The following is a 13,407-nucleotide window of genomic DNA, read 5'->3' as shown; positions in this document are numbered from 1 at the left end:
CATTCAGGTCTCCCACAGCGAGCCATCGACTTCAGGGATCTGATCATGCTGACCTCTGAAGTTCCTGAATCTTAATCTTTTTACATGTAAAATGTGGAAAATCCACCTCCCTGTTCAGGACATGGGAGGGAGTTGTCAAGGCACAGGATTCAGACGTTCTGGAGGACAGGCTGGTGTCCTCACCTGTCTTGCTTAACTGTTACAAACACTTGATTAATGACAGCAAGGGGCAAGGAATTCAGGATAATACTTCCCAGAATAAATGCTGTCATTAGGGAGGTCTGTGTGAAGGTCTATTGTTTATTCATCAAATTTTATTATTTCACTGTTGTTTATTCAACAAATATTTATTGGATATTGTTGTCAGCAGAATAATGGTCCTCAAAAGATGTCCTAATCCCTGGAACCTATGAATATTTTGGGTTATATGACAAAAGGGGAATCACTAAGGATATAGGAGGCATGGAGGCTGCTGATCAGCTGACCTTTGATTATTGAGGTGGACCCAATGTGATCACAAGTGTCCTTAGAAGGTAGAAGAGTGAGGTGTGATATTGCTGGGTTTTATTTATTTAAAATTTTTTTTTTTGCATAGAAGAACTGGGATATAGGCCAGAGTTGGCGGGGGGCGGGGGTGGTGGTGGTGAGAAGATTCACCAGAGACAGAATGGGGACCAGAAAAGGCAGATTTACTGAAATACACTGCTGAGGGGAGGAGTGGGCGAGACAGGAGAGGGTTGCTGCGCCATGTGTTAGTAGCTCCCTGTCCAGGGATCAAACTCAGGCTGCAGAGGTGATAGCACTGAGACTTAATCCCTAGGCCTTAAGCCCCTATTGCTGGTTTTTGAAGGAGGAAGAGACATCTGGAATCTCTTTATGTCAAAATCTCCATCTTCCTGTGAATTTATATCTTGCTGTTTCCACCTCAGTAATGGTACCACCCACCTGTTATTCAAGCCAAAACCCAGGATTGATTTCCTCCCTTACCTCATTCCCTCCCCCTAATACCCAATCCAAGTCTGGTGGATTCTAACTTCTAAATATTTTATCAGTCTGTGTACTGCCATTCCCACATCAACAGACTATTTCAAACAAGTATTTGGCGCTCACATGAAATAGCTTCCTGTTAGGTGTTTCCACATGCTTTCTTACTCTGAGCTGATTTCCCCCCAATAAATATTTTTAGATTGAGTTGTTTGCACACAATAGGTGATACTGAATTGAATCGTGCTACATGGCTGCTCAGGGAGGGAATTGAGGCAATCCATACTCTCGTCCTCCCTTTTTACAAAGCAGTCCAAACTGCTTTGCAAATTCACTGTGTTCTCTGCCAGGCAAGTGTTCCTGGCTCTCGTCTTGCAGCATCCATTTGTTGAACCAGGGCAAGCTGTCCCTTCCTGACACACAACAAAGGAACTAATTGAAGAACGTATTATGGTTAGCAGTGATGGAAACCATTCCAGCAGGCTTGGCTAGGAAAGCTATTTGAAAAAACTGTGGTTTGGAAAACAAGGTGAATTGCTGGAAATTCTAATTTGTTTTATATCTTGCAGATGGTACTTTGATCACTGCGAAAGATAGAGCCATAGACATGCACGGCTTATGCAGCAATTCCTTCCTCCCCCACTCCGCCCGCTGTTTTTGCTGTTTCTGGTCTATCTAGCCCCTTCATTGTGGGAAACTGCAACGTTCACGCATTTACTCCAGAACTCCTAATGTTGAGAACGCTGTTTATTTATAGATCTTAAATTTGTAATTGAAAAGTTAATTAGCTTTTAGCATGGTAAATTATCCAGTTACAAAGACTTGGAGTAGAAGGTACTGTTATAGCATTCAGGATGCCATTAACAACAACAAAAAAACTCACAGAATGATTACTAAATATCCTTCCCTGAAGAGGACTGCTGCTGGTCTATATGCCTCCTCATATTTGGAAACTGGAATAAGGTATGTCTTCCTGAGATGTAACCACCCCAAAGCATATATACCTTGGCTAGACTTCAGCATCCACTAACCCCCCGCTCTCCAGCTGAGTACCTTTGTGCAGTGCACAAACTGTACAATTAAACCGGTATCTCTGCCTTTAATATTTAGAATATTAAATATAAACAAGGGATAAAACATTACTAGAAGTCTTATTCAAAACAGTGTAATTTGTGACATGCATTTGAGGAGTGTGACCCCATGCCTCCGATTCACATACATGGATGTTAACAAGTATTATATTGATTTAAAAAAAGTATAATTTAATACTTTCACCTTATAGAGGTAATTAATGCTGAAATTTAGCCCAGATCTGGGCTAAAATACATAATTCTACTGTCTTCTAGAAGAATGTGGCACTGACAAATCAAATATGAGTAAGAAGTGAATAAGCAGGTCTGAAAATGATGAGTTTCCTTGTAAAGAGAAAATTAGTTCCTTGTAAAGATTAAGTGAAATCTAGGTTTATTAAGTAATTGCAACTAGAAGAGGAAGCTTAGATTGATGTGTTACCTTGTCATATTGAGAAGTGATTCAGAAATATTAAAAGTTGTGAAAATGCCTGACAGTAAACAATGTCTGATTAGTACATTATACAGAAAATGAAAATGTTCTAAAATACTCACTGATATAAAATAATTTGTCTCTAAAGAGCCAAAAAGAAATGAAGACTAATTGTGGAAAGGACTTAAATGTTCAGAAATAAACAAAGAACACAACTATCATAGTTTATCAGTTACTTGACAACAACATGACAGATTTTACATAGCATGAGAAAAAAGTGGTGAAAAGAGCCTAATTTTCTGGAAGTCAGCTCAAAAATTGAACGGAACTAGTATTTTTAGACATTATGGGATAGCTTGGATTTCCCTTTATAATGAAAAAAAAAAAAAACACCTGTATTTTTCTTTTTTTTTCAGTTCATTTTTTAAAATTTTTAAATAAATTTTATTTTTATATTCCCCATACAATTGCAATCCCCTTATTTTGACCCCAATCCCTCCCCTCCCCGCCCCCCACCCCCCATGGAGTGTCTCTGGTTCATAGTTTTTTGTTGATTTTGATTTTCACTTTCTTATAGTTATTCATTTTCCTGGTCCCTTATTTGAGTTTTCTAGATTCCTGCTATGAGTGAGACCATCCGGTATTTTTCTTTTTCTTTCTGGCTTATTTCGCTGAGCATGATCCCTTCCAGCGCCATCCATGTTGCTGCAAATTGCAGATGTTTATCTTTTTTGAATGCTGAGTAATATTCCATGAAAAACCTGTATTTTTCAAAGGTTTAGTCACTTGGAAGTAGGCTGTTGCCAAGTCAGTAAAACTGATATTAAAAAATAATTTTAAGGTTTAAACATCAATCCTATGATTATATTAAATAAAGTGGGAGATGTCTTAAATGTATGGTATTTTCATTCTGACAGACACAAGCGGGAATTGTGTTCAGAGTGCACTGGGAAGCACTGCCCTATCTCCGTTACGGAGCTCACCGGGTGAACATCTGCAGGAGGGGAGGCAAACTCCCAGAGCCAGAGAGTAAACGTGTGGAAGTTTGCAGGCCACACACACCTCTGTTGCATGTTCTTTCTTTTTTTTTTTTTTTTAAAGATTTATTTATTTATTTATACAAGCACTGGGTACAGTCAGAAGTGCGGGAGGGTGAGAGAATTCACCAGAGCCAGAGCCGGGAGCAGAGCAGGCAGAAGGACCGAAGTACACTGCTGAGGGGAGCAGCGGGCGGCAGGAGAGGTCTGCGCGCCATGTGGGACCCTCCTCCGGTGGCCGGGGAGCAGCCGGGGATCGAACTGGCACTGCAGAGGCTGCGAGCAGCTTCGCAACCCAGCGCTCAACCGCTGCGCCACCGGGGAGGCCCGCATGTTCTTTCTTTTTGCATGTTTAAACAACATTTAAAACATTTTTACCTTGCAGGTCATGCAACTGCAGATTGGATTTGGCCTGTGGGCTAGTTTGCCAACACCTGGTCCAGAGCTGTTTGATGTTATAAAACGTTTTTATTATCTTCTTTAGGAGCAGATAATCTCAGAATGAGTATTTATAGGGAGCCACATTTATATGCTTCAAGAATTCTTTAATAAATGTGCTCTGCTGCAAACTTAAGCGACCATTTGCAGATCTGATATGGCCAGAAAACTCGCAGAAGCTTTATGACAGTTTTGTGAATAAAATTACAAATGACTAAATCAAGTTCAAGTATCAAAGTTGTGCTCTTTAAGGCAATGAAGAAGGTCTTGCTAGTAAGGGCTGGAAAGGAATTGAACAGAGCGGTGTGACTGGGGCCATCAAATCGACAGCTGCAGAGTGGAACAGAATCGGGCAATTGCAGGTCATCTGTGGCCTGTGACCGAAATTCTGGAGTTAGGTTTTAGGGCTTGCCAGTTGGAAATATTCTTTTTCTACACAAGCTGCCAATCTAAACAGGTAGTAATTTGCTACATTTAGTGATAAATGCAAGTTTTGTGAAACAATACTAGATATTTAAAATGTATTAAATGGGGGCCAGTAGAGCTCATTCCAGATGACTGACTGTGCACCGACAACACCAGAAAATCTGCAGCAAACAATTCTGCTTAGATTCATTAATGAAGTGTCTTCTTGGCCACTCTGATTGCCTAAGAGAGAGGACTGTTGGTTGATGGAACTGGTTATCGCTTATGTTTTCTACTTTCTCCTCAATGATGTCAAAGTTTCATTAGCCAAGGTGAAAGTTTATAGTCCAAAGCAAAATTCAGTTAGAATTTCAAGCAAAGCAGTATCATATCTGGGTCTAGGTCATTCCCAAATAAGATACTGAAACATCACTAAACTTAAGTTTACTTACTTTTTACTTACTTTTGAAGAAATTAAAGATTTTGGGGGCTGTTAAATATGTTCTTTTACCACATTTAAAAATTGTAATATAAACATATGCCTCTACAGGTTGAGGCGGCATATTCATAAATTTGCTAATCTGCTACGGAAAGCTGATGAGTGACACTTCACAATGACCTATTTCCTCATTTTCTCTAAAATTCCTAAGGGCTAAGCATTCTAATCAATATATGGAAACAAAAAATACTAGATATAATAAAGAAAAAAACCTTGAAACATCTGAAAAGATGTTTTTGTTAAGGAAAATGGGTAATTTTGTCCTAAAGTAGCTATCTAGAGTTGTCCAAAGGTTGTTCCCAACGGGAGGTAGATGAGGGACCAAAACCCACATGGTGTAAAGCTGCAAAGGGACTATAGAAAAGGGGAGGGTAATTTATTTCATGTGATCAAACTCAGAGTACATGCATTTGTTTCTTAAATGAGCTTAACAGTGTACTGATAAAAAACTAAAGGTCGAAATTCACTGTTAAAAGGACAAAATTTCTTCAATACTGGTCTGTTCTTAATAAGACACTAATTATTATTAGTTTAACATGGGTGACTAAAGCATTGTTTCAGTGACCTGTGAGCTTATTTAATCAGGTGTTCAAACCTTTTGACAGTTTCTCAAGATTAAATCCCAAATAAAATCTTTATGACCTCTGACTGAGTTTGAGATTTCCCAGAGGGCCCCTGGAAAATCTCAAAGGATTTGTTCTCTCATCTCGTAAAAACACATTTATTAAAATAATTAGGTTTATGGTATGTTAAATTACATGGTAAGCATTGTCAAATAAGTATGTCTAATCTTCCCTAAATTATATTTGTATTAAAGAAACACTTTATATATTCCATCGATAATCTATAGCAATTTAGTAATTACAGCTTTGTAAACAAAAATGAACATTTATCTTTTCTTCTTGTCTGATTCCTCTGAAACTTGGAAACACTTATGGAATATTCTTTTTCAAGATAATAATTATTAAAATATATACTGTAAGAATTTTTTCTCTTTGTAACAAGACATACTTAGAAATAGTAATTTAACTAAAGGCATTGACAAGAATGCCGTATTAAGAATGATGTGCACAGAATCAGGTATGATTAGTTTTAAGGAACTAAGGATGACTTTAAGGAGCCAGTAGTTCCAGAGTCCTCTAGGAAAACTGGCCAGGTATCTGGCTTACAGGGTTTCTACCCTTACCAGTGAGCAAGGAAGGTCAATTCCTGGCAGGTCCAGGAAGCTTAGGTTATTTTCAAGAAGGAGGAATCCATCCAAATCTGTAGATACTGCAAGTGAAGTCTAATGGTGGGTCTTGGACTTGGCTTCCTAGTCTCAAGGCTTTAAAAGTCTGATCTGAGGTTTTTCATATAAGTTTTAGCAAAACAAACCTTAAAAGGCCTATATTGTCAATTATTAGTCTTTCTGTGCTTGTGTGTATATAGTCAGGCCAAGTTTGATGAGTTATAACTTATTCTACAAAGATTCTTTGATTCTCTCTGATAAAACTGGAGGAGATTACAGAAATAAATGTTAAGTTTCTGATAAAAAAGAAAGATGAACATGGAGCCATCCCAAGTCTGGATAACCACCAAGGTGGGAGCTTATTGGGGGTCAGGCATGTTGGGGTCTGTGAAGATGCTCCACAGCACAGAAAAAATGAAGCCACACAGTCAAGTGCCTCTTGGTTCCCGGGATTGCAACTGCACCCATCATAGTTTGACAAAATTTCCACCAGTCAGTACTGCAGTGAACAAAAGCTGCATTTGGGGCCTCCCTGGTGGCGCAACAGTTGAGCGCTGGGTTGCGAAGCTGCCCGCAGCCTCTGCAGCGCCGGTTCGATCCCTGGCTGCTCCCCGGCCACCGGAGGAGGGTCCCACATGACGTGCAGACCACTCGTGCCGCCCGCTGCTCCCCTCAGCAATGTATTTCGGTCCTTCTGCCTGTTCTGCTCTCCGCTCTGGCTCTGGTGAATTCTCTCACCCTCCCGCGCTTCTGACTGTACCCAGTGCTTGTATAAATAAATAAAATAATTTAAAAAAAAAGCTGCATTTGCATGAAGTGGACATAGTTCTGCCCCCTTTGTCTATATAAGCAAGCTCCCTGCTGATCTCTTCTGCATGCAAGTGGTCTTTGAGTCTGTATCCCCCAGACTGCAGTCCTGAAGGCCAGAATAAATGTTTGCTGGAACACTCGTGTTGTGATACCTCTGCTGTAATGCTCGAGCTATAAAGCAAGAGCTCTAACACCACTCCTGACACCAGAACTGTAACACTTGAGCCGTAATTCCTACTAGACTTTCTATCGTGGACATGTCAATGGAAAACTATAACCCACTCTTGTGGATTATCAGAATCTAGGTCTGTTCATTCTTTCGTCATTTCACCTCTTAGTAAGCTGAACATTGTCATCTTATTTATGCATTTTGTCAGTAATGTTTCAATTTTTCTTCCACTTTCCTGATTTGACATCAGTAAGAACTAATAGTGCCCCTTTCCTGAGTCATGTAAAATAAAGCTGGGCAATTTGATAACTCTGCAGTATTTTTTACCACAATAATTTAGGACACTCAGGAAATTTACCAGAATTCTAACTGTGAGACTGTCACTGCTATCCTCATGCCATTAAAGACACTTGAGATGAACATCTACATACCCTTTTGACTCACTGAGCTAAAAAACTGAGTTAATATTCTTTTCCAACTATTAATTTTTGGTCTTTCTTTTGTTTGTTCACAATAACCTATGTCTTCTTCCCCTTTGCAGATTTCTTACCTTCCAAATTCTAATCCAAATCTTTTCTCCAGTTTCTGGTCTATGAAACTTTTTGGAAAGCTTTATACAGGAGATTGAAGGGACTAGAACACATGACTGTGGTATAAAGATTATTTTGAGTTGAAGGTATTTGAGAATCAACAGGTACAGGAAGAGGTTTTTCTCCCCTTGAACTCTCTTCTTGCCTAAAGCAGAAACTCCCAAAAGAACTGTCATAAATCTTCCGCTGGGAGTTTCAAAACCAAGAAGATTGATCCTTATCACTGGAGATAAATTTAGCACCACATTTACACAGAAGACACAAAACTATCATATCTCCCACCTGTTCTTTAGGGTCCATATATCTTTCCAAAAAGTCATCTGTGTTTCCATAATTGCTTTCTCCCCTATTAGGGTGGTAACAAGTCATGAATTCTGTCTCCTTGACCACAAAATTTTTCTTTGAACTCCTGTATACATACATACTTGAATAAAAATTTGCCATTTCTCTTGCTAATCTTTTTCAGTTTGATTCACAGGCCCCCCCCAACTTCTGAATTTAAGGAAGTAGAGAAAAAGTGTTTCCTCTCAAACAGGAGAAATTATTAAATCTAATGGTCCGCTCACATAAACCTCATTAATACTGGCAACTTCTTCACATCTAGCAACTACATGTAGATAGTACATTTTTTTTTCTTCTTATTTTTAAAAGGACATGCAAGTTTGAAAAACAGCACTGAAGATTACCATTTGAATGGGTCATACTTTTTTTTTTTCATTTTACAGCCCCTTCTACAAAAAAACCTAACTACTTTTCACCAAATTTTAATAATTATTTCTAAATGGTTACAGAATAGTTAATAAGCTGTAATTTTAGACACTGATAAAACAAGACAACATGATCAAACTAATTATATTATGGCATTGATATGATGTAAAAGGTAAGACAGAGGTAGATCTGCAAGTAGCCACATTATTGCAAACGTTCTCTTTAAAACATCAGTTTTACATAAATGTTTATCCAGTAGCACATCATAAACCACAGTCTTTGTCATGTAAATGTGGAATTGAGAGTGGAAACTGTCAGACTTAATAATGAATTATTTTTCCAAGAGCAAAGTAATAAAGAACCCACAGGACTCATAAGAAAGCCTTAAACAAATTGTCAGAAACTTTTAGGAGTATTGGCTAAAGTTCTTAAGGTGTTGGCATTAAAACAGAACTTACTTTTTCAGACATTTAAAGATTTCCATGCATTGTATATACCTCAAGTTTTTGGTCTCTTTATTTCTTTAATTCACACCTCCTCTCCTTAGTGTAAGAAAAATACTTCTAAGTATAGGGAAAGCCTAGATAAACATACCTGGGAATTTTCATTATGGTTAAATCATAATATTTGATCTAATTCTGCTAAACCAAATGCCACTATTTGGGGTTCTCATTTGTAGATTTTTCAAAAATGATTGTTTCTCCTAGTACCATTAATTTATATATCACAAGGATAAGAGAGATCACTTCAGGTGATGGTAATGTTTCAGAAAAGCAACAAGGTTTAGGGAAGGGTATGAAGGGTGGCTGATGAATTTAACATAACCATCTTCCTAGTTTTTTTGTTTTTGTTTTTAGAGTAGGTTTCAAAAAAAAATAAAGTAGGTTTCAATCTTCTGGGGTGATAATGGCAGCACAGGAAGGATATTGAATGTGCAAGCAAATTGCTTCTTTCATACCCTCATAAAGTATTACTGCTATTGGGGTCACAGATGAACAACTTCCACATAAGGTGATATGCAAATAAACCATTTACAAAGATCAAGAAACAGGTTTTCTGTAAACTCTAGTCAACAGTTTTCCAAGAGAAGGGAGAGGAGAGTGATAATATCCAACCACGTAATGCCTACCCAGAATCCTAGAAGAAAACAGTCACTGAAATAAAAATAACAATATTTTGAACATCAGCAGCATTTTGATAATACCCAGATAATACTCAATTTGGCACAGATGCAAAATCTTGAGTGGGTTACTTAGGCTGCCAAAAAGAGCCATGGGTGAGGCACAAACTAGGTTGAAGAAGCGAGGAGTTGGATTTAGTCTGCTTTCTGCACAATACTCACAAGTGTTTTAGCCTGAGCTTTCATGCCTTTCCCACCACAGAAACAAGGGTCTCTGAAGAATCAGTCACAGTGTTACAAGTCACCTAGTGGTGCAGAAGCTTCTCCAAGTAGGCGCTGTACAACTTTATTCAGTAAGAGGCTGCAGGTGGTGGTGGCTGCATCACTCGTTCGATAAAAATGCTCTAAAGGGCGTCAGTTCAGTGTCAAGGTGTGGTCTCTGTACCCTTACTCTGACTTTAACACTGCAGAACCCCAGTCTTACAATATTTAGCAGTGTTGTCATGAACGATGTGTCTGTAGATTCTTTGGGCAGAAGTGCATCTTCAGTGCAAGTACAAAAAGATCGTGGTGTGAAACAAACAAACTCATTAAAAACATGTTAAGAGGCTGACTGCCTAGAGAGCTGCACATGAAATGCGGCCAGAATTCAGCCTCCTCTGGCAAAAGAAAGAACAGTCTTATGGGCTGTGTGTTGAAGTTTTTTAGTTTTAAACTTTCCTAAGGCACAACCAAATTCTTTTAGGTGTATGTTTGGCATTTTTCTTACTATAAAAATAGGTGGGAGTATCTACCAATGGCATGTTAAGGAAAATAAAACTAAGGCCAGTAAGTGAAGAAAAACACCATTTGTATTGGGTTTAAATTTGTACCAACTACTTAATGAGCACTGGAAAAATGACAGACGTATTTTATGTTTTTGCATAAGAAAAACATGATTTTCTTCTGCGGTATAGCTCAGGATTTAATCTAAGGTAATGTTTAGATGTGGTAAAAGCATTTGGATTTTATAATGTCTAATTAGGAAAAAGTCATAAAAATGCTAAATATGGTGACATAAGAGCAGGTCAAATTAGGGTTTCACTGTAGTTAGGTATTATGTTTGTGAAAAGTGATTCCATTTGTTAATATTCAAATCCAAATTAGAATGAGCTGCCTTATAAAATGAGATTTCACTGCCATTTCTTAAGCACTTAATTTTGGGAGTTCTATATCAAGTGCAAGTAAGTTAGAGCTGTTCTCAACCCTTTCATCTATTTTCTTCAAAAAATGAAGGAGCAGGTATCCTAATAAGTTTTTTGTAAATTTGATCGTTATAGCTCTAGTTAGCCCAACACATTTCCCTGGGCTGATATCACCATCCGTGGTCTCTCTGAAAACTAGAAAATACTGCATACTTTAAAAAGTCAGAGTAAAACCACCTTTATAAATTCAAGTAAATTATGCTAGTAGGATGGAATATGGGTAGGTTAGACCACCAATCATGTTTGCTAGTCATAAAACGTGACAAATTAAAGATCAAGAGACAGAGCAACCCCTTTTAACTGGTTGGAGGTGTGACATTCTACAGGGGCCCTGTAGAATGACTGACTGGCTGTGGCCACCACCAACTCTGACTGGCTGTGGCCACACACAGACACCCCAGAGCCCACTGCAAATCCTGGATGTAGTAATTATAGAGAATCCAGTGGCTCTCTGGAATCTGGCTTACGACACAGAAGCAGACAGTGAAAAATTGGAATCCTGTAGACAGCACTTTTTCACCTGGGAAAACCATCCATGAGGTTAGTGACACAAACGTGTAAATCAATGCTGACACAGCAAAGTGTGGCTGACAGCTGTCCATCTGCATATGGGGTTTTGCCAGTCCTTAGCAGTTTTCATATGTAATCAAATATTAAGAAAAGTATAATTCACATGCAACCCTTGTCAAAAAAGAGAAAATGGTTAATTTTCTATCATCTGCATAATTGTTAACTTGTTAAGAAAAGACCAATTTTCCCAGTATTTGAGTATATACATACACATTATAGCTGTTTCTTCTGAATCATCTTAGGGTGAGGAGGACAATGAGATAAACACACAAGCTAAACACCCAGCAAGCCCCATTCCTCATTCTGTGTGGTTGGCAGCATCAGGTAGAAACGCTGACTCCTTTGCTCTGGTAACCATAACACATTCGAACATGTAGATCTTCAGGCATTTCCTTATTCATCTGGCCAGGCCTGTGGCAGGTGCTCTTTTTCTCTTGTTGGAATAATTCATTAGAGTTTCCTGAGCGGCTCAAACAGGATCACCGGCCAGATTCCAAAGAGAAACTGTTTGGAAACAAGTTAAGACAAAATGAAGATAAAATTATTCAGTTAAGGCAAAATGAAGAGAAAATTATTTCACACTACCCCTGAGAAAGAAGGGAAAGAACCCATGTGCTACGACTCTAGTGACTGGTAGGCTTGCTAGTAAGGACCTAGACTTGCATGAGAGCTCAGAAACTCTTTTTATTTATTTAAATACATTAAACATTTGCTTTGTTAAGAAAGGAGCTGGGCATTTATAATTTAATTATAATTAAAACAATTCTGCATTGTAGCTATTACCAGCTCTATTTTGTTTTTTAATTTTTAATTAATTTAATTAATTTTTTTTTTTACAATGTTTGCTTTCTTTTCTCAGGTGTAGTCCCTGTAGGCTTTCCCCACCAATTCACCCTCGCACCATTACCATAGTCCCTTGTGCTCTTCCCACCCTCACCCTGGTCTCTTTCCCTGCCCCTCCCCTGCAGTATGTCTCTGATTTGTAGTTATCTTTTTATTGTTGTTTGGTTTGTTGTGTTTTTTATTGTTATTATTATTTTTTTACCCTCGGCCCCTCATTTGGTTCCCCTGTATTCCTCCTACAAGTGAAACCATCCGATATATTTTTTTCCTCCATCCATGTTGCTGTGAGCGGCATTAGTTTATCTTTTTTGATTGCTGAATAGTATTCTATTGTGGATCTTCTTGATCCAGCCATCTATTTTTGGGCATTTGGGTTTTACCTGTTGTAAATAGTGCTGCAATACACATAGGGGTACAGGTGTTCTTTTGAATCAATGTTTTTGTGTCCTTTGGGTAGATCCCTAGGAGTGGGATTGCCAGGTCATATGGTAGCTCCATTTTTAGTAGACTGAGGAACCTCCAGACAGCTTTCCATAGTGGCAGTATCCAGTTTGCACTCCCACCAGCAATGTAGGAGAGTTCTTTTTTCACCACATCCTCGCCAACATTTGTTACCAGTTTTTTTTTAATATGTGCCATTCTTACTGGTGTGAGGAGGTGTCTCAATGTGGTTTTGACTTGCATTTCCTTGATTATAAGAGATGTTGAACATTATTTCATGTGCCTATTGGCCATTTACATTTCCTCTTTGGAGAAGTGTCTTTTAAGTTCATCTGCCCATTTTTTTTAAAGATTTATTTATTTATGCATATAAGAGCTGGGGCATGGACCAGAGATGTGGGGGGTGAGAGGATTCACCAGAGACAGAGTGGGGAACAGAACAGGCAGACTGAGTGAAATACACTGCTGAGGGGAGCAGTGGGCAAGACAGGAGAGGTCTGCTTCACTATGTGGGTTGCTCCCTGCCAGGCCAGGGATCGAACTTGTGCTGCAGAGGCTGCAGATTGCTTCAGAGTGCATTGCATAACCCCTTGCGCTACCAGGAAGGCCCATTTTTTGACTGGATTGTTTACTTTGTTTTGTTGAGCCGTGTGAGTTCTTTGTGTATCTTTGTGATCAGTCCTTTATCAGTTGTATGGAGTGCAAAAATTTTCTTCCAATCAGAAGGGTGTCTCTTTGTTTTGGTTAATGTTTCTTTTGCTGTACAGAAGCTTTTTAGATTGATGTAATCCCAGCTGTTTATTTTTTCCATCCCTTTC

General features: G+C 38.6%; 1 protein-coding gene across 2 annotated transcripts in view; it reads right to left on the bottom strand.

Annotated features, from left to right (window-relative positions):
- Positions 1-11,253: 11,253 nt before the first annotated feature.
- ACER3 (alkaline ceramidase 3) overlaps positions 11,254-13,407 on the bottom strand; it is an 85,929-nt gene continuing 83,775 nt past the window's right edge. For both annotated transcript variants that reach the window (XM_037523008.1, XM_037523009.2), the window contains exon 11: positions 11,254-11,809. In XM_037523008.1, coding sequence (XP_037378905.1) covers positions 11,756-11,809 — 54 coding nt within the window. In that variant the 3' untranslated portion in view covers positions 11,254-11,755. The remainder of the gene's footprint in view (positions 11,810-13,407) is intronic.

Source organism: Talpa occidentalis, unplaced genomic scaffold (genome assembly GCF_014898055.3).
Source record: "Talpa occidentalis isolate TD23 unplaced genomic scaffold, MPIMG_talOcc4v2.1 talOcc4.3, whole genome shotgun sequence".
NCBI classification, from domain to species: Eukaryota; Metazoa; Chordata; class Mammalia; order Eulipotyphla; family Talpidae; genus Talpa; species Talpa occidentalis.
This window is presented reverse-complemented; position numbering and strand designations above follow the sequence as displayed.